We start from the raw sequence: 18851 nt of genomic DNA on the forward strand, positions 1-18851 counted from the left end.
TTTTTAACCCATGGAAAATAAAAGCTCCCTTTACTCCAAAGGTTCCTGGTGCCCTGATGAGCTAAAGGGCAACCTGAAGGCAGAGTCCTACCCAAGATGTCCCCAGTTGCTTTCTGAGCATGGTAAGGTCTCTGCATTGACTCACAGGAGAGGGTGAGCATTTTAAGGCTTATATGAGTGGTTAGGAGTCAGGGGAAGAAATTCTTCTAGGAAAGCATCTAACTCTTTGATTTACTTGATTTTAATTTATGTTACTATATTAACAAAAACAGTTACAGCAATGTGCAAAGTCACCCTTAATTTTTAAAAGAGGACTCTAGATAGAAAAATATATTTCTTTTTATATGTATATATTTCTAGCTTTGGTGCTCTGCCTTCTTTTAGGACCTCCTTTGTTTTAAGTTTTTTGTGTCTTTAGTACTTACCATATTTACCACTAATGCTGTTAGGTGGATTCTAATAAAGGACCTAGACACATGTATGTAAGCACACCTGGTAGAGGACACAGGCGGTCTTGGGTTTAGAGGGGGAAGCAGTATGACAACAGTATGATTACCGGTTTTTGGCTTGTAATCAAGGTAGCTGTGGGAAAGAGAAAGAAGGTTCATTTATACAGGAAGTGTTTTGTTCTTGGAGCACCTTGATTGGTGGGCAGCATGTGGTCAGGTGTGAGGTTTCCTGGCCATTAGAATATTGAAAGACAAAAAAAAAAAAAAAAAAAAAAAAAAAAAAAAAACAGTAGGAAAAATGCCTCTAGAGTGATCAGGGTCCCTAGGATTTTTGTTTTGGTTTTTCGTTTTGGTTTTTCAGTCCTGTAAATTGAACCCAGGCCCTTGCACATGAAGGCAAGTGTTCTGCCACTGAGCTACATCTCCAGCCCTAGAGAGTATGTTACAGAAAGGAAAAGCCTAGATGAAACAGTATAAAACTCAAATGACTGGCCTCCTCAGGGGTGAAACTACGCATGTATGGCTACATCTGGGCTGTGCCTTGATCTCCGCAATCCCAGCTCTGTTTTGGGAGAAATGGAGGTAACTTCTGAGACCCTCCTCTGCCTTGTGTGGGCCTTCAGATGCTTTCAAGCCTTCTGGACAGTTCTGCAAAATTAAAAAAAATATATTTCATAGTTGAAATCAAAAGTTGGATGAGTCTCCAAAGTCTTTTGAATGTTGGACCCTGTAACTTGCTTGTAAAATGGGTTCAGTGACTTTGAATGCATTTATAGAGACTTGGTAAGCTTACCAAGTCAGAGAGTGTCTTCTCCCTGCACTGTGCACCCTTCAAGTTCTGTGAGGAGATGAAAAGTAGAGTGTTATTTTAAGCTGGAGAAAACAAATACTATTTTCTCCCCAAGTTTCCAATTGTAGATTCCTTAACTACCCAGTGAAATTACTCTCTGGGTATGGAGCACAAAAATAAGATGTGTTATCATTTTATAAATAGGTAACTCAGAAATTCTTGAGAGTTTTTTTTTCTTCTGTTAGCTAGTTGGGTTTTTTTGTATGTTGACTACTGAATATTCAAAAATATTTTACTGAGCAATATTGAAAAGTGGGTTTTAAGGTATTTCAAGTGATAAAGGAAGAGTTGGTGAGGTTCAGTTCTTAATTAAACACACTATGATATCTTATGGGGGTGTCTTTAAAAACTATTGTCTTGGTTTTTAAAGAACATTAAAATATACAGCACTTTTGTGATCCTTTTGTTTTTAAATAGCAGATACATTTATCCATGTTCAGCTTTGTCTAGTGGGACCCGCAGCTCTGGGTGAATTTCACAGTTGCCTCTCCTGGTTAGGTGATTAAATAGTCTGCTAGACCTTTGACTTTCAGCTGAATAAATGAGTTCTTTCCTCTGCTGCTGTGACCCACAAGTACTCTAGGCTGCAGGCTTGCAGAACTGTTAAGATTAAGGATATTAACTGCATGCAAAGTATGTGACCGATGAGTACTAACACTCAGTTTCTATCATTCTTTTCATTCCATATGCCATCTCTCATTCTCCTCCTATATTGTACATTTGAATTTAAATCCCGTGTAATGAAATCCACTCCATTTCCATACGAACCTTATGCCACGTGTGAAATCCTGCGACCCCTTTGGTTTTCCCTGGTCCTTGTGCAACTGTCCGCCTGGCTCTCTCGCTCTCCTGCAGACCCAGCCCTCATTCTTCCTATCTCCTTCAACAAACTTACACAGGCACAAACATGGGACAGCTCTAGCTACAGTGTTCCCTCTGAAGGAGACAGTGACAATGGTAGGTGTTTTGTCTCTTCTTCCTTGCTTTTGTGAATAAGCCAGTGACTGTGCTGCGCATTGCTTTGTGTGTGACTAGAGACAGTAGATGTTGACCTGCATGCTCCATACTTAGGAAGCCTCGAAGGCAATGCCAGACAAGTGCATGTGAACTGTTGCCCAACAGTTGATGATGTGACAGTTTACATCCCTGAGGGTACTTAGTATGGGGAGGATTTTACAATACTCTCTTCTCTACCTATTTTGCTTGGGATTTGGTTGGTTTGTCTGCTCATCTACAAAGATTTGAGCTCACAAATTTCTGGTTTAGAATGTGGGTGTGGTGATACACTCCTATAATCTCAGCATAGGGGAGGCTGAGGCAGGAGGGTAGCGAGTTTGAGGCTACCTGAGGCTGTATAGTGGAGCCCTGCCTCAAAAAATAAGGTTGGTCTTTTATTATCTATGTTTATCACATGGCGTTTTTAAGGAGATTTAAAGGTGCCATGGCTAATCCTAGAGTTTTTCTCTGAAAATAATGTTGACATTGAGAAGTTTCTAAAAATGAAGAGAAATTGCTTTTCCCTTTTTATTTTTTCAAAGGGTTTTTTTTTGTTTTGTTTTTTGTTTTTGTTTTTTTGATCTTTTTTTTTGTTGTTGTTTTTTGAGACAGGGTTTCTCTGTGTAGTTTTGGTGCCTGTCCTGGATCTTGCTCTGTAGACCAGGCTGGCCTCGAACTCACAGAGATTCGCCTGGCTCTGCCTCCCGAGTGCTGGGATTAAAGGTGTGCACCACCGCCGCCTAGCTTTTTCAAAGTTTTTATACATCTTGACTTTTATACTTTTTTGATGTGAATTCACTCACATTAATAGATACTGAGTTAGTCTGAAAATAATGTATAAATTTTTAAAAATTGAGGACACCCAGTGAGTCTTAACATGGATATCCTACTTTTGTCTCATTGGATAGTTCAACTAGTTCAAGATAAAAATAAAATTATTTAGAACTATATTATTACATATATCCAAATCTCTGTTCTGGTTTAATGCGAGTTGTAAACATTGTACCTCAGACTACCAAGTGATAGAAGAAATATTAAATGAAACAGAGAAGTGAGATGTGAGGCATAACCGCTATGCATACATAGCAGTGTATATGTTTTCTGATGCTAAATATGCTATCTGTAATATCTGTAATATCTGTAACTACTTGCTATGATCTCTGCTTAAAATTCAGCCAGATTTTCTACTTGTTAAAGAAGAATGCATATTCTGATAAACTGATTCCACAAGAAATATTAGTATTTCATAGTTGTCTAAATCAGTGGTTCTCGACCTTCCTGATACTGTGACCCTTTAATACTGTTCCTTATGTTGTGGTGACCCCCAACCATAAAATTATTTCATTGCTGCTTCATAACTAAACTTTTGCTGCTGTTATGTATTATAATGTAAGTATCTGATTTTTCTGATGGTCTTAGGCAACCCCATGAAAGGGTTGTTCACCCCCAAAGGGGTCGTGACCCACAGGTTAAGAACTGGTGGTCTAACATTTTTTTTCCACTGAAAATAAGCATAATTTAAAAAAAAATCATGAAACAATATCCCCTTCTTACATCATCCTGCTTTAAATTCTGGAAGCTGGGGATGATTTGATGGAAACTTTCTTGATAAGCTGTTCTTTTATTTAAAAATAGATGACCAGTTATGAAGAGGAGTTTCTGCTTTTCCCAAAACCTGGTTGTTATTTACAGGAAATAAGCCTAGTATGAAAGATTAATGTGTGAGTTGGTATTTCCTTGGGAATGATGTCTGAAACCAGAGGAGTTTTTTTAAAAACCTGGGAAAGATTTAGAAATTTTAAACAGCAGAATTTCCCTGCTGGTATGTGAACCGACCAATATCAGACCGTCAGGTGCTGTTTGGATGTTTCTGTGAGATAGGGATCAGGGAGGCCTCTATTCCCAACTCTCGGACTGTCTCCTGTCAGCAAATCTACATTCATTGTACCAGTGAGGACCTGATAGGCAAGGCTTTAGGCCAGGCCGCCTTTTTATTGGAAATTCTGAGATGTTGACAGCCAGTAATCACTATGAACATCTAAAAATAAAACAAGCCTTGCATTTATTACATGACGTTTCTTTCCTGTGTATAACAGTTCCAGGGATTTACCACATAGTGCCACAGCAGTAATAAAAGGATTATTTCCAATATTCCTCTGGATTGGGCAATCATGTCAGATGTCTTTGGTGGTTTTCGTTTTTCGTTATTTAATTTGTCCGAAGTGTGACACACATCTTCATCCCCTGTGTGTTAGACTTGGCCTTGTGGCTGCAGCATGTTTTCTGTCTCGGTAGCAGAGGCCATGCAGGAGAAGAGCTGAGGATCATGGCATACATGCTTTCCATGTTGTTCTCGGTGCTTCCGTAGAGCCAGACCCTTGCGCTCTAGGCATTCTTGGCGTGTCCAGAAATGCTGATGTGCACATTAGTTGTGTCCTCAGCGTCTTCATTCTCTGACACCTGTGGCTGCCCAGCCTTGTAAATGATAGCGTAGACCACCATAACGAAACTTTGAGTATTAGCTTCACAAACTTGGAATAGTCTTTCTTTATTGCCTCATTTTGCACACAAAGACTTCTTTCATTTAAACACCTTCCAACATTCTGTTCCAAACTGAGCTCATTTTAAATTCATCATTTTCTTTGTAACATATTCTTCAAAGAGTTTTTTTTTTTTCTTTTAATGGCAAACAGGCTTGACCAACCTTGGGCATTTGGAGACTCACAGTTTCTAAAGTCAGTCCCCGACAGGGACAGATGGCATGGAAGTCCATCTGTGACTCTGCCTGCCTCTGCCACAGGCTGGGGTGACTCTCCTTCCCTCTGCTCATTATTGAGAACTCACCCACTTCTCCTGACCTAGCTCTTCTTTTGTGGCTTAGTCTTCCCTTTACCCATTTACTTGGAAGTCAAAAACCCATCCTGGCCTCTTTTGAGGTATTTCTGCCTTTTCACTTGTGGTGAATTCATAAGTACTAATTTGGACTTATTTAAAATTGATCTTCCTATAAGAGTAAGTGAATGGGCATCCATCTCCAGCCAGTTTACAGACAACTTTGTTTCTTTTTTTTTTTTTTTTTTTTTTGGTTTTTCGAGACAGGGTTTCTCTGTGTAGCTTTGCGCCTTTCCTGGAACTCACTTGGTAGTCCAGGCTGGCCTCGAACTCACAGAGATCCGCCTGGCTCTGCCTCCCGAGTGCTGGGATTAAAGGCGTGCGCCACCACCGCCCGGCTGTTTCTTTTTTGATGACAGTATACCACTAAGGTCTTAGTCTCCCCATTACAAAAATAGGGAAATTGAGGGTGTGGGAGGTTGTTCAGTGGCTTTCAACTCTGGCTTCAAGTTAGAATGCCTGGTCCTTTGGTTCAGAGACGTTAGGTGAGCATTGGTGTTGAGTCAAAGCATTTGCTTGTTTGTTTACCTTTTTATGTTTTTACATGGTAGACATTAGATTGACAATATCTGAGTTAAGTAAACTGCCCAAGATAACAGAGAGGAAATTTCAGCATTTGAAGGGCAGTAAATCCACCTAATTTACTTGGAGTGCACCAGGAGGAAATGAATGAATTTGTTTGGCTTATTTCTGGCTCCCAAGAACCCACCTGAATCTAAAGTTCATAAGTGTTCAAGTCATTGTATGTCTGCCCTTGAATTTAAACATATTAAAAGGTACGTTAGTTCACATTCTTAACTTCCAAGAAAGAGGAGACTAAATATCAAAGCCCCATGCTTTCACAGAGAATACATTTCTTTTAATTCTGTTTAGTTTAGGTAAACTAATAATTTTGTGCAAAATGCATGATTTTTTAATTATTAATGAAGTGGTAAAGCCAAAGCCTGCTTTAGAACTGTGAGCATCCTTTCCTTAACTGAAAGGTAACAACTGGAGAAAGGATTTTGTTCTGTGCACCTGTTAAGTGCCTCCCTGTGCTAAGCACGCCTCTAACACACATGCAGCTCAGAAAAAGATGGACACAGTCTCTGCTGCTGTGGAAATTTTGTTTTAGAGGTTAATGTGTTCAGACCTGGAAAGTAATTTGGGATTTTTCTGTGAGAGGAGAAATCGAGATACTAGTCATCAGGACAGTATAGTTTCTGCAAAGATAATCTTCAGATGCATCTATCCTTCCCAAATACTTGTTTCCTTTATTCATCAACAGACCTGTCTCGGCACACTCCTTTGTGGGATACAGCAGAGCATGCCATTGGGCTCTTGCAGAGTCATGCATATTATGCAGCAATACAGAGTGATGAGTGCCAGGAGATGTACAGATAAACACCTTTGATGTTCATGGGAAGTAGAGATTATGGGGTAAAGGTGCAGAGGCTGTAGACTGAAACATAGAAAGGATGGGAAGATCAGTAGAATCCTCCATATACAGATATCACTATCCTCTACAGGCCTGTGTTTAGAAGTTTGATCCTGTTATGTGGAATATACCCAGCAAGTCTTACGGCCTGTTGTAATTGTTAACGATTTGCTCCCTGATAATTAAACAACAAAGAGCTCGTTTTTCTCTGTATATCAATCATCTGCCCCCCTCTTCCTGAGCACAAGTGTGTATGTGTGTGTGTGTGTGTGTGTGTGTGTGTGTGTGTGTGTGTGCACACTCGCTTACAGACCTCACTTTCTCTTATAGTTAAGCAGGATGGCATTGAAAAGCAGATGCTAACAATTTGAGTATTGTTATATATCTTCAAGTTAAACTTTCAGTCCCCTGAATTGAGTAGGGAGCTCTTGAAATGCTGTGATAGGGAATTTAGACAAGTCAGGATAATTCTTCCATGGGTCAGTTTCCTGAAGACTGGCTTCAGAAAGAAATAAGCTGGCAGGTTTATTAGCTGAAAGGGTTTCTTTAAAATTCTTAAATAGTCCACAGTAGTTATAACTAATTATATAATTTTAGTGTATATACTACATAAACTCATTTCCAATAATTGTATGTACATTTGCAATATTTGTTTAAAACGGTAAATTACAGTTGAAATACTTTTTTTTTTTTTGATTGCTTGCTGTTCACAGAACAAACACCTCAGTGTGTGGGTTTTGTTTTTCAGAGGCACAGGGAATTTAAAATAAACAGGCATGACAGGAAATTAAAACCCAGACTTCATTGCATTCCCCTGATATCCCTCGTGGGACTCTGCTAACACAGACGCTAGGATTGTGTGCAGTTAAGCCACAGTTCACGGTTCATTCAACTTCCTCATATTTTCAGATTCAGAATGGAATCGTCCAATAAAAACATATTGAAAATATCAGGCAGGTCATATTAGATAAGATTTCTCCAGGAACAAATGTAAGAGGGAAATGACCTCCAAAGCAAACAGTAGACGTATTGGAGTGGGGTCGAGGCGCCCCTTGGTGACATGTGGGTGCATTACCAAGCTCTGTCCACATTCCTTGACTTTTTTGGTAAATTTGGTTAACATCATTGGGAGATGAGGCTGCTGTTGGTTTTACCCTGTATTTCCCTTCCCAGTGCTGTACCCCCCGTTGCTTCTTATTGGTCAGCTTGCCCTCGCCTTTTTTTTTTTCAACTCTTCTGCCCAGCAGCTGGCTCACATTAGCCTCCTTTTGCTAGCCTTGTCTTTCCTTCTTTCTTCTTTCTTTGAACCGGTCTTACTCCAGAGACTCCTGTGATGCACTTTTTTTTTAACCAGTGACATCTTGCTTCGCTTCCATCTTAAGTCCAGGGTACAGACTCCTTTCTGCAGTTCCGGAAAGCCTTGTGCGCCCTTAGGTCAGCCTTGGCAAAGATTGTGTCTGTCACACTTCTCATCTTCCCAAGCTTCTCAGTGCTGGTTCTGGCGTCTTTGAACTCGTGTAGAAAGGAAACTAGAGGATTAAGATGGATACAGTCTCACAGCACTCGATATTTAAGTACATGAAGTACACACATTTTTTTCTCTCTAAGTGCTATATTTTCGAACTCTTATAGAAAGAAAACTAGAGAATGAAGATGGATACAGTCTCACAGCACTCGATATTTAAGTACATGAAGAACACAGTTTTATTTTCTCTAAGTGTTATATTTGCAAGCCATATTTAATTGTTAAAGTGTGATAGACCGAGGTCGTTCCTGAAGTGACCTTGTAGGAAATGGCAGAAGGAACGTTGTAGACTCCTTGTATTCAGCGCTCTTTAAATGACAGTGGCCGGAACTATTGCAGTTGTGGTTTTCCCGCCACTTACTAGGTGGTGGCGATTTCTGACATGGGAATTCTCTGAACAAACTGTCCTGAATGACTCAGCACCGCTCCTGCTCCCAGTCAGATCTTAAAAATCCACACAGAGAGAACCAGACCACTCCACTTCCAGCAGCAGAAGCAGCAGCAGCAGCGTTGTGTCTCGAGGCTAAAAAATCTCTAGCAAGAAAAACTTACAGTCAGCACTCCCCTCCTCCCCCCTGAGACAGGGCCTCCCGGCTGGCATATGACTCACTATGTGGACCAAGCTGGTCATTAACTCATCTGCCTCTGCCTTCCAAGTGCTGGGGTAAAAGGCATGTACCACCATGCCCGGCTACTAAAATCATTCTTTACAGGTAGAATAGTTTTAGAAGGCTGCAAATCCACTTTTACTTACTTACTTTTCATTAGCATATATCTGTGAGTAGTGCAGCATCACACAGATCTCATATCCAGTGGTCTTAGCAAATAGGTTGCTTTGGAATTTGGCACGAATCACATCACTTTTCCCATGGGCCGGAGTTATCTTTCCCCAGATTATTCTGGTTTTGTTGAGTTTGCCTCCAGGAGTACCTCTCTTGCCTAAGGAGAATTCAGTTTCATCTCTGGCATACACATCTTCAATTTCAAGAAGAGCTGTGCTCTCATTGGTTACTGAGACCTCCTTATAGCCAGCAAAAATGGCCTTGCAAACACAGCCTTTCTAATATACTTGGTTTTTAGAAGTCCTGTTCTGAGCATTCCTCCACAGGTGCAAAGATAGTAGAAAACCATATGGAGAAAGTATTTTAAGTATCCCAACTGTTGTTATCACCTAGATGTTTAGTGCATATGATTTTTGTGAGGTTTTTTTTCCCCGCCATCATCCATTTGTTCTGTTCTGTTCTGTTCTGTTCTACACAGTGTTGGGGGCTGAACCCAGGACTTAATATGTACTGGACAAATACTCCACTACTGAGCTATACATTCAGCCCAGGAGAGTGTATATTTTCTTTTTTTTTAACTTAAAAGATTTATTTATTTTTATTTTATACATATGGATGTTTTGCCATACATGTATGTCTTTTTACCATGTATACCCGAGGTGCCCTCAGAGGCCAGTAGAGGGCTTCAGATCCTCTGGAATTGGAGTTAGAGATAATTGTGAGCCACCATGTGAGTGCTGGAATTAAACTTGGGTCTTCTGGAAGAGCAGACAGCTGAGCTGACTTTCTAGCCCCAAGAGTATGTGTTTTCTGAACTACTCCAGAGGAGGCATGTTTTCAGCCACTGCTCTGGTAGGAAGCCTAAGGCCTCAGAGCCAGCAGTGATAAAGCCACCTGTAGTCCAGCCAGCCTTTCTGACAGTAATCTGAGCTCATCTGTAAAGAGCTGGCTCTTTGAACACCTGGGTGATGGGGCCGAAAGCAGATTTTTTCCATTCCATTCTCAAATATATAGTCCCACGTGTTATCACTTAGTTTTGGATAGAGGCTTATTAAATGTGAAGCCAACAAGAACAGTTTCCTACGCCTATTTTTAACATGTAAAACAATTCTAGTATCTTCTTATTTGATCTAATTACTTAGATTGAAAGAAAGATAAAGCGTACAGTTAGAATACTGATTAGAACAGAAGAAACAGTGGAGACGAGAGAGAATTGGGTGATGGCATGTTCTCATCTCCACCCCTCTGAGACCCGCCCCTCAATTCAGTCCGTCCAGTTCATTCAGTCACCACAAAAACAGCTTGGCAGTGCACACAACCTAGACTAACTCAAGAGATAATTTCCCTTTGAGTATTCACATCAAACTTGTGCTATGAACCTGGGCTCTCCTTGCTTCTATGAAAGAGAAATAATTTGGGATATATAAATTATTTAACTGAACTAGGACTAGCCCTGTGTAGCTACACGGATTGATTTTTCCCCCCCTCCATTTCTATTACAGTGTTTCTAAGACCTCAGAGAAATTTGGAGTCTATAGACCCGCAGTTTACGATTCGGAGGAAAATGGAGCAGTTGAGAGAAGAGAAGGAGCTGGTGGAGCAGCTCCGAGAGGTACTGGGGGTGGCGGGGGGCAGAGTGTGATGCTCAGAATCGACACAGCACTGTGTGTGTGGAGAAAGCCTTCCTGAAGTGTTGCACACAGACCTCCCTGTTTCGGATCCAGCTAGATCAGTCCCCGACAGACTCTTTGTTAGTGAGTCAGTCACTTAACTCTGACTTTCAGTTTCTGCTAATGAAGACTCATCACTGGGTTCTGCTATACTATAAAAGAGTGCGTGTCATTCATTTGCTTCATAGAAGTATGTCATTAGTTTAAAGATATTTATATAGTATTCTGAACTTTGTATTACAAACCTGTCAGAGCTTTTAAATCCACCTTGTAATAAGCAAACCATTTGAATTCCTATGGAAGGTGCAGTCTGGCCTGGATGCCATCCAAGACTTTCAGCACAGTAAAGGTGGAGATTGGGGCTCTGTGTGTGTGTGTGTGTGTGTGTGTGTGTGTGTGTGTGTGTGTGTGTGTTCACTGCACTGTTGTGGAACCTCATGGGCACTCTGAAGGTCTTTGTGTCTATGTAGGAAAATGACACAATTGTATAAGAAACTAACACTTCCATTGCCAAGAAGAGGCTGGTGTCAGCTGCAAAAGGCAGCTTGTAAGTAACTCACATTCAAAGAGAAGTGTCATGGTTAGGGCCACAGAGGGTAAGAAAGCTCCTGAGGGGCCACAGATTTTATGTTGAAGCCTCTCTTTCCTCTAACAATTTTTTTTTTGGCCACTGTATTAATCAGGGCCTTCTAAAGGGAAAGAACTGGTAGAATAAATGAATATATATACATGCATACACATATATATGTATGTAAATATATGTGCATATATATGTATATATGTATGTATATGTATTTTATTTTAATTATATGTAATTTAAATAATCTCTTATATATATATATTTAGGGGATTTATTAAATTGACTTGTAAGTAATCACAGTAATCATTGTCTGATACTGGAGAGGCCGAGAATCCAGTAATTGATCAGTCCTTGAGGCTGGATATCTCAGTGGACTGAATCTGGAACTGAAAGCCTAGAGGACTCTTGGGTGCTACAGGTCTTCAGTATATGCTGGACTCTAAAAGCAAAGCTTCCTTCTTTCACATTTGTTTATCCCAGCTGCCACCAGAACATGTCACCCCTATATAGGTGGGTCCTCCTGCTTCAGATAATCTTACCAAGAAAACCCCTCACAGCCGGGCTCAAGAGCTTGTGTTTTGGTTGAGTCTAGATGCAGACAAGTTGATGACCAAGATTTGCCATCACAACCACCACCACTCCATGCCAGTCAGCATTTAGGTGATGGATATGATGCTTATATAGTCTGTTGAGAAGAGATAGTCAAAAGAAGGAAACAGAAATACACAATTTCAGAAAACAGTGAATTTAGCAAAGGAGCAACAAACGTTCTCAATAAAAATGAAAGTAAGCGGTCAGCCGCCATCTTTATTACTGCAGATGATGCTTTATCAATGGTGTAGTGGGCTGTTAGGAGGAACAAACTGTTGGAGACCTCCCACCAACACTTTACGTCATACTGACTGGCTCAACAAGCACAGGGAAGTTAGACTTATTGGCCGCCTGGCATATACGAACATGAACTTGGAAGGCAGACTTCAGGATGTGTGAGAGGACGATTGGAAAAATAATAGTCCATGTTTTAACCTTAAACTTGAATAATTTAATAATGAGAATTAGAGACAAAGATTACCTTACAAAACTAGGTGTCTGGGAACTAGGGAGATGGTTTAGTTGGTAAAAAAATGTCAGCTATACAGGCGTGAGGTCATATGTACAACCCTGAGAACCCACGTCAAAACTGGATGTGGTGGTGAGTGCTTGTAATCCCAGTGTCCAACTTTGCTAATGCTGTGATTAAATACCATGACCAAGGCAACTTATAAAAGAAAATGTTTAATTTGGGGACTTACAATTCCAGAGGGATAGAATCCATGCCCATCGTGGCAGGGAGCATGGGGGCGGGCAGGCATGGCACTGGAGCAGTAGCTGAGAGCTCCCATCTTGATCCACAGGCACAAAGCAGAGGGAGCAAACTGGGAATGGCCTGGGCTCTCTAAGCGTCCAAGTCCTCCTCCAGTGACACAGCTCCTCCAGCAGGCCACACCTCCTCAAACCTTTCCAAACAGTTCCACCAACTGGGGACCAAGTATTCCGACATGTGACCTATAGGGTTCATTCTCATTTAAACAATCCTACACCAGCTTTGGGAAGGCAGGGACAAGTGGATCCTAGGTTAAATGGTGAGATCCAGGTAAAAGTAAGTATTCCTATCTTCAAAAATAAGGCAGAGAGGGAGGTAGACCCCTGAAGCTGACTTCTGGTCTTCTTATGCACATGTGCGTGCACACCCACACATACCCATACACAACACAGACACACACACACACACACACACACACACTCACACACGGTGCCTATACTCACACCATACGCACACATACAATCTGCACACACGTGCCACACACACACACACACACACGCACGCACGCACGCACGCACGCACGCACGCACGCGATGTCTCCACACAGATCTGTTCTGAATGTCCAGCTTCGTGAGCTCTTTGCAGTTTTCACTCATTGCAAATCACCATTGCAAATCACTCAGTTAGCTGTCCCTTCATAGCTATTGCTCAGTTCAGAAGAGCTTCTGCTTCAGCAGCAGCTTTAGCTCGGGGTTTAAAGTTGATCTCAGTACTTCCTGCTAGAGAACAGACTAGTCACACCCTTCCCAGGCCTCCCCATAAGCACACCTGCACATGCTAAGTACCCTGAAGGGTCAGGTGAAGAAGGTAAATTGGTGATGTCCTTGGAACTTGAAGACTGTTATGGTCATGAGCTCCATGGGTTTTCTTCTTACCTCATGTTTCTCTGGAGCCAGAGACACTAATGCTCACATAGCGAAGGCTTGCGTCCTCTACCCGGACAACTAGGGAGTGAGTGGTCGAGCAAGACAGAGAACTTTCAGACAGCTGGTGTTCTCCTCCAGCTGGATACCAGAGAAAAGGAGCTAGTCCCACGTGTGCCCTGTTAGCAAAGACTGAGTCAGAGGCCGTCCCTGGGAGTGGTGTCAGAGAAACCAAGGTGGAAGCCAGAAATTCACCCTCTCTAGTAAAGAGCCTGTCTCTATTACCTGTGGGGAGCCTGGATCCTTCCTCTTGGACCTAGCCAGAGGAAGACCACTACTATCCTGCCCCCTTTCTGAGGCCAAGTGGATCTCCAGCACTGCAGGGGTTAAAAGAATGCCTATAAGTGTGTGATGGATTTCCAAGCAGCCACAGTAGAGAGACCTTGGTGAGTAATAGAGAAGAAGCCATACAGTGGTACACCAAGGAACCAGAAAACCTCAGCAAAGGAGGACTGAGTGGATGTTTGGAACTGAAAAATATATTATCCACAGTAATGAAACCTGATGGAGAAGAGCCACAGCAGAGTGGAAAGATGGTGGAATGAGCCGGAATGACAGGATGATAGACATGACTTTAAGACCCAGAGAGAAAGCAAGCTGAAAACAGATGGATAGAGCATGGGAGCCTGTGAAGGAGTGATATGTACAAAGAGTTCAAGAAGAAACATCAGTCCCCCAGGCATCCTTGTGAAAGAGCCTTGTATTTCTTGACACACAATAATAGTTGTTTTGCAAGTTGTTGTTGTCATTGGGAAAATTTGGCAGATAGTGTATGAAATCTGTCTTGCTTCCTAATTCTCCTGACTTGTTTCAAAATTCAAGTTTAATTTTATTTATTTTAAATTATGTGTTTCTATATATGTCTGAGTATGGGTATGCATATGAGTGCAGTACCTGCAGAGACCAGAAGAGGGTGTCAGATCCTCTAGAGTTGGAGTTATAGGCAGCTGTGAGCAGCCTGATGTGGGTAGTGGGAACTAAGCTCAGGTCTTCTGGAAGAGCAGTATATACTCTTAACTGCTGAACCATTTCTTTAGTCCTTCAAGTCTAATATTTAGAATAAGGATCATTAATTGATTTCTCAACTAAAACGCTTCACTTCATCCCCCTCCTACTCCATGTCAACTCTAGCGAGCTAGCCAGATTTGGTTTTTATCAGTCCATTCATTCTGTTTTTGTATTCTCATAACCAAAGCTAGGAAAATATTGAACTTAAATGATTCCAGTTTTGGTTACATGGGTGTGTAATCCCAGTACTGAGGAGGTGGAGGCAGGAGGACCAGGAGCTCGAGGTCATCCTCAGCTACATGGAGAGTTTGAGCTAGCCTGGACTACAGTAGTGCCTCTATCTCAGAAACTAAAAAAGGATTTTATTATTTCTGCAGCTTTTAATTAAAACATTTCAGTACAACTGAATCTGTCTTTATATAGATTTTTTTATATAAATATATAGATAGATAGATTTCTATATATATAAAATAAATATATATATATTTTATATATATAGGGTTTTAAAAAAGATGTTTGAAAATATTTAGTGAGCGTTTTTCAAACATTCTCTCTGTCTGGTGTGTGTATGTGTGTGTGTGTGTGTGTGTGTGTGTGTGTGTGTGTGTGTGTGTACATATATGTGGAGGCTAGGAGATGACTCCTCAGATGCCATCTACATTTTTTTTGTGTGTGTGTCAGGGTCTCTCTCACACAGGCCTGAACCTTGCTTACTAGGCTGACTGGCTAACAAGCCTTGGTGACTCCCCTGACTTCACTTCCCCACTGCCAGAATTACAGGCATACACTATCATACCACACTCTTAGGGGTTCTGGTATCAAGCTTGGGTCCTTGACAACCCTTCGATGACAGAGCCACCTCCCCATCTCTAGACACTCTTAGCCTCGTCCCCCCCATTAAGAATAGTGCTTCAGTTCATAAATACAGCTGTGTTTAGTACTTAACTTGCTTCAGTGCCCATAGCAACTGGCTCCTTCTGCTTCCCACCCCCAGAGCATCGAAATGAGGTTGAAAGTGACCCTGCACGAAGACCTAGGGGCAGCACTCATGGACGGTGTCGTGCTCTGCCACCTGGCCAACCACATCCGCCCGCGGTCTGTCGCCAGCATCCATGTCCCCTCACCTGCGGTTGTAAGTAATGCCAGGTAGAGGAAAACTGGCATAGGACAAGCTCTCTTTGCACAGAGTTGTTGGTTAAAGATGTGGGTGAGGTCTCCCGGAGTCTGCCCGGATCCCTTCTATTGGGCCCCCTACAACTAGAAGAACAGAGCAAAGGGAGCCTGAGGAAGCAGCACTTCTCGTAAAGAAAGGCTGTTAAAAAAAAACGGTGTGGAGTTTAAAGAAGTTATGAATCGATACACTGGTTTAAAGGCATAAAGCACAGAGATTTGGCCCTCACAAAGGGGTCTTTGAACAGCAAGATGTCTCTTCAGAAGGCTGTCTAGTCGAAGGCTTTTTCTAAGTGGACTCTCTCGCGCTTTTTTCTCAGTAGGCCTTCACTAGATATTCATTCCCTAGATAGCCCAAGCTGAGCCCTCCTGCCTCAACCTCCCTGGTGTGGTCGTTACTGATGGGGATCTCTTCTCTTTATTCCATCATTGGGAATTTTGCAGTAGCTTGTGAAGGTATATAAATAGAGAAAGCACCCTGAATAACCGACCAATCCAGGCATAACTCAGCCGGTTTTTCTCCTCCCTTCCTCAGACCCAGGGCGTCTGCCTGTCTAGCAGGTGCTTTCCTAGTGAGCTATGTCCTAGCCCTGACCCTTGTCCTAGATGTCACAGAGCCGGAGTCAGGTGATAGAAAGCTACAGGGGCCGTTTGTGATCCCGCCTGCAGGAGCGGAGGGGTCATAGATAGGCTTATCTTTGGAGCCCACGGAGGGTTATACGAATAAGAACAGAGAGAGTGTATGTCAACAGAGTGGGTGCATTAGGGAAAGTTGAGGCGCTTAGGGGCTCAGGTGCAAGGTTGGATTAAGATTCCAGATCTACGTCTAAAAGCTTTGGGCAAGTTGCATCCTGTCATTAGCTTGATATACACCCTTCTCTGAAATAGACCTGCTCTCGAGAAGATAAAATGAGGTACCAGAGAGACAAGCCACGTAAATGAGTCCCTTGCTACTATGTGTGTTTATATATAGCAGAACCACTAATCTCAAGGTACAATTTTGACTGTGTAATCAGTGTGTCAGGTGACCACGTGTGTGAGACCCCTGCCCACCTCCTTCAGGGGAGCTCTCACTAGGGCCTTTTTATTCTCCTCTGTTTTCTCCTGGCCACAGAAAGATGAGCTAGTGACCTCATTTCAACCATCATTTCCTTTTCTATAATATTGACTGCTTTTTTTCTTTCAAAAGTATGGCCACTTTTATTTATTTATTTATTTATTTTGCCTCAGAGACATTGGAGGGGTAGCAGTATAACTTCTCCCTGAAGTCTGTCTCTAGTGAATTCTATCATTCCATGCAGCTCAGAGGTCTCCAGTCTCTTCCTGTTACTGTTATTAAGAGTCATATGTATTTTTTTAGTTCTGTGTGTAGGTATGTGCACATAAGCACAGGTGCCTGAGGAGGCCAGAAGAGGGCATTGGATCCCCTGGAGCTGGAGTTGCAGGTCTTATGTGGGTGCTAGGAACTGAACTTGGGTCCTCCCTTGGCCACTAAGCCAGTTCTCCATGACATCGCGTGAGCTGTATGCCACACCGTGAGGGCCCCCCCCCGCCCCCCCCCCCACCCCGGTTCATGTGAGACATACTGGGTTCTCTGGCTTCCAAATGGCGTGTGCACTGTCACCTTGCAAGGTATCAGGAGACATTAAGAATTGTGAACTCTTACACTTTCATTTATGTTTCAGGAAAAACACTATACTTTGAAAGAGATCTTTTCATTTTAATAATTTTTTTAATAGGAAAAAGTGCTTGACAGGAGAAAATAGCAGAAACAGTGTCCTTCTGTGTTTACCATTAACAGACTCCATACATTTGTGCTTTTAATTATGATCTTATATATACTATGTAGTGGCATTTAAAATCTATGAGAGCCTAACTTGTCAGTCAACAGATCTTCCTAAGCATCCTTTTTGCTGTTAGGTTACAGGAGTCTGTCTGTTACAGCTCGCTTCTAAATGCCTACTAATAGAAATTCTCCTGTGATCTGCTTGAAGTATTTTTGTTTTTAAAGGTTTTGTGTGTGTGTGTGTGTGTGTGTGTGTGTGTGTAGGCATGCACTTGCCACAGTGGGTGTGTAGAGATCACAGGATAACTTATAGAAATTGGTTCTCTTCTACTGTGTGGGTCCTGGAATCGAACTCAGGTCATTAGGCTTGGCAGCAGGTGCCTTTATTTACTAAGCCATCTTGCCAGCACTTCACGCAGTTTCTGATGGACCCAGCCCTGCTGTAGCCATAAAACCTGGACCTGTGGGTGCCCACCACCCTGCCCACCGCAGTTCCTGCTCTACACAATGAGAATTTAGTTTCTTTCTATTTTCCCTCATTGCAAGCCCCCCATCACCAGTAAGAACTACCCCCATGTCACTCTACACCCTCTTGGCTTATTGTTTCCAGCTACACCAGAGCTATGTGGCCCAAGGTTTGTGTCTTCTTGTTCCCCTGTTGTGCCCTCAGCACCAAAGGTAGCACGTGTAGAGTAGACAGCTGATACGGTTGTGTCTGCACCATCGGCGATGCCGAGGGTGCCTGTCCCGACCGTACTACTGCAAGCATTACATGTTCTGGTCTTTGATTTCGTGAGCCCTGTGGTGTGTGGGTTTTAATGCCAACCTCAGGAAAGGTCATTTGCATAGTCCTTGTCATTCTCAACATACTGAAAGTTTTCCTTAGGAGGAGAAAAGCTAGTTTTTCTTCAGTTTTCCCAGGTGTAAGCAAAACATCGGCACCCCCGTTGGTATAGTTTATGTGAGTTTTGATTGGTTAATGGTGAGGCTGAACCACTGTCACAGCATTGTACCTGAAATATGAGTACATGCTGGCGGACAGTGGAGCCCTAGGACCACAGGATGCCAGGCTTCTGGTGCCTCACTTCCTCTGGAACCTATTCTTCTCTATTCCTAGTGTTCTCTCTGATCCTCCTGTCTGTGTGTGGCTGGGCACAGCTGTCCTGTGTCTTTCTGTGACCCTGTGACAGGACTTCCTCTTCTGCCTTGGGGGACAGTATTAGTTTAGCCTCCCCGCTCATTTGTTTCAGCCACACTTCTTGCTTTCCTTTTTAAGGAGATTAATAGTGGAATATTTTTTTAAAGAAATGGTAAGACATGTTTAAAACTTACCATCTAAAAATTTTCCTGTATGAATCAAATGAACCTGTTATCCATCCACACTTTCCAGGTCATCAAAGTGGTTTTGGGGGAGGGGGTAAGGGGACAATTAGCCTGATG

The 18851-nt window shown here is 42.3% G+C and overlaps 2 protein-coding genes across 7 annotated transcripts in view; one reads left to right on the forward strand and one right to left on the reverse strand.

Moving 5' to 3' along the window:
- Lrch1 (leucine rich repeats and calponin homology domain containing 1) overlaps positions 1–18851 on the forward strand; it is a 201801-nt gene that overhangs the window by 159479 nt on the left and 23471 nt on the right. For 3 of the 6 annotated variants that reach the window (XM_052732749.1, XM_052732750.1, XM_052732753.1), the window contains exons 16-18: positions 2155–2256; positions 10414–10523; positions 15450–15587. In XM_052732749.1, the coding sequence (XP_052588709.1) occupies positions 2155–2256; positions 10414–10523; positions 15450–15587 (350 nt within the window). Of the gene's footprint in view, positions 1–41; positions 123–2154; positions 2257–10413; positions 10524–15449; positions 15588–18851 lie in introns of all 6 variants that reach the window. The other 3 variants (XM_052732751.1, XM_052732752.1, XM_052732754.1) reach the window with 2 other exon arrangements.
- LOC128107794 (60S ribosomal protein L35a-like) lies at positions 5385–9349 on the reverse strand. Its single transcript, XM_052734200.1, has 2 exons — positions 9301–9349; positions 5385–9185 (listed from the first exon to the last, which is right to left on the reverse strand). The coding sequence occupies exons 1-2, from the start codon at positions 9347–9349 to the stop codon at positions 8884–8886; spliced, it is 351 nt and encodes a 116-aa protein (XP_052590160.1). The 3' UTR covers positions 5385–8883.

The sequence above is a fragment of the Peromyscus californicus genome, unplaced genomic scaffold (assembly GCF_007827085.1).
Source record: "Peromyscus californicus insignis strain IS unplaced genomic scaffold, ASM782708v3 Scaffold_12__1_contigs__length_115047231, whole genome shotgun sequence".
Classification (NCBI taxonomy): Eukaryota; Metazoa; Chordata; class Mammalia; order Rodentia; family Cricetidae; genus Peromyscus; species Peromyscus californicus.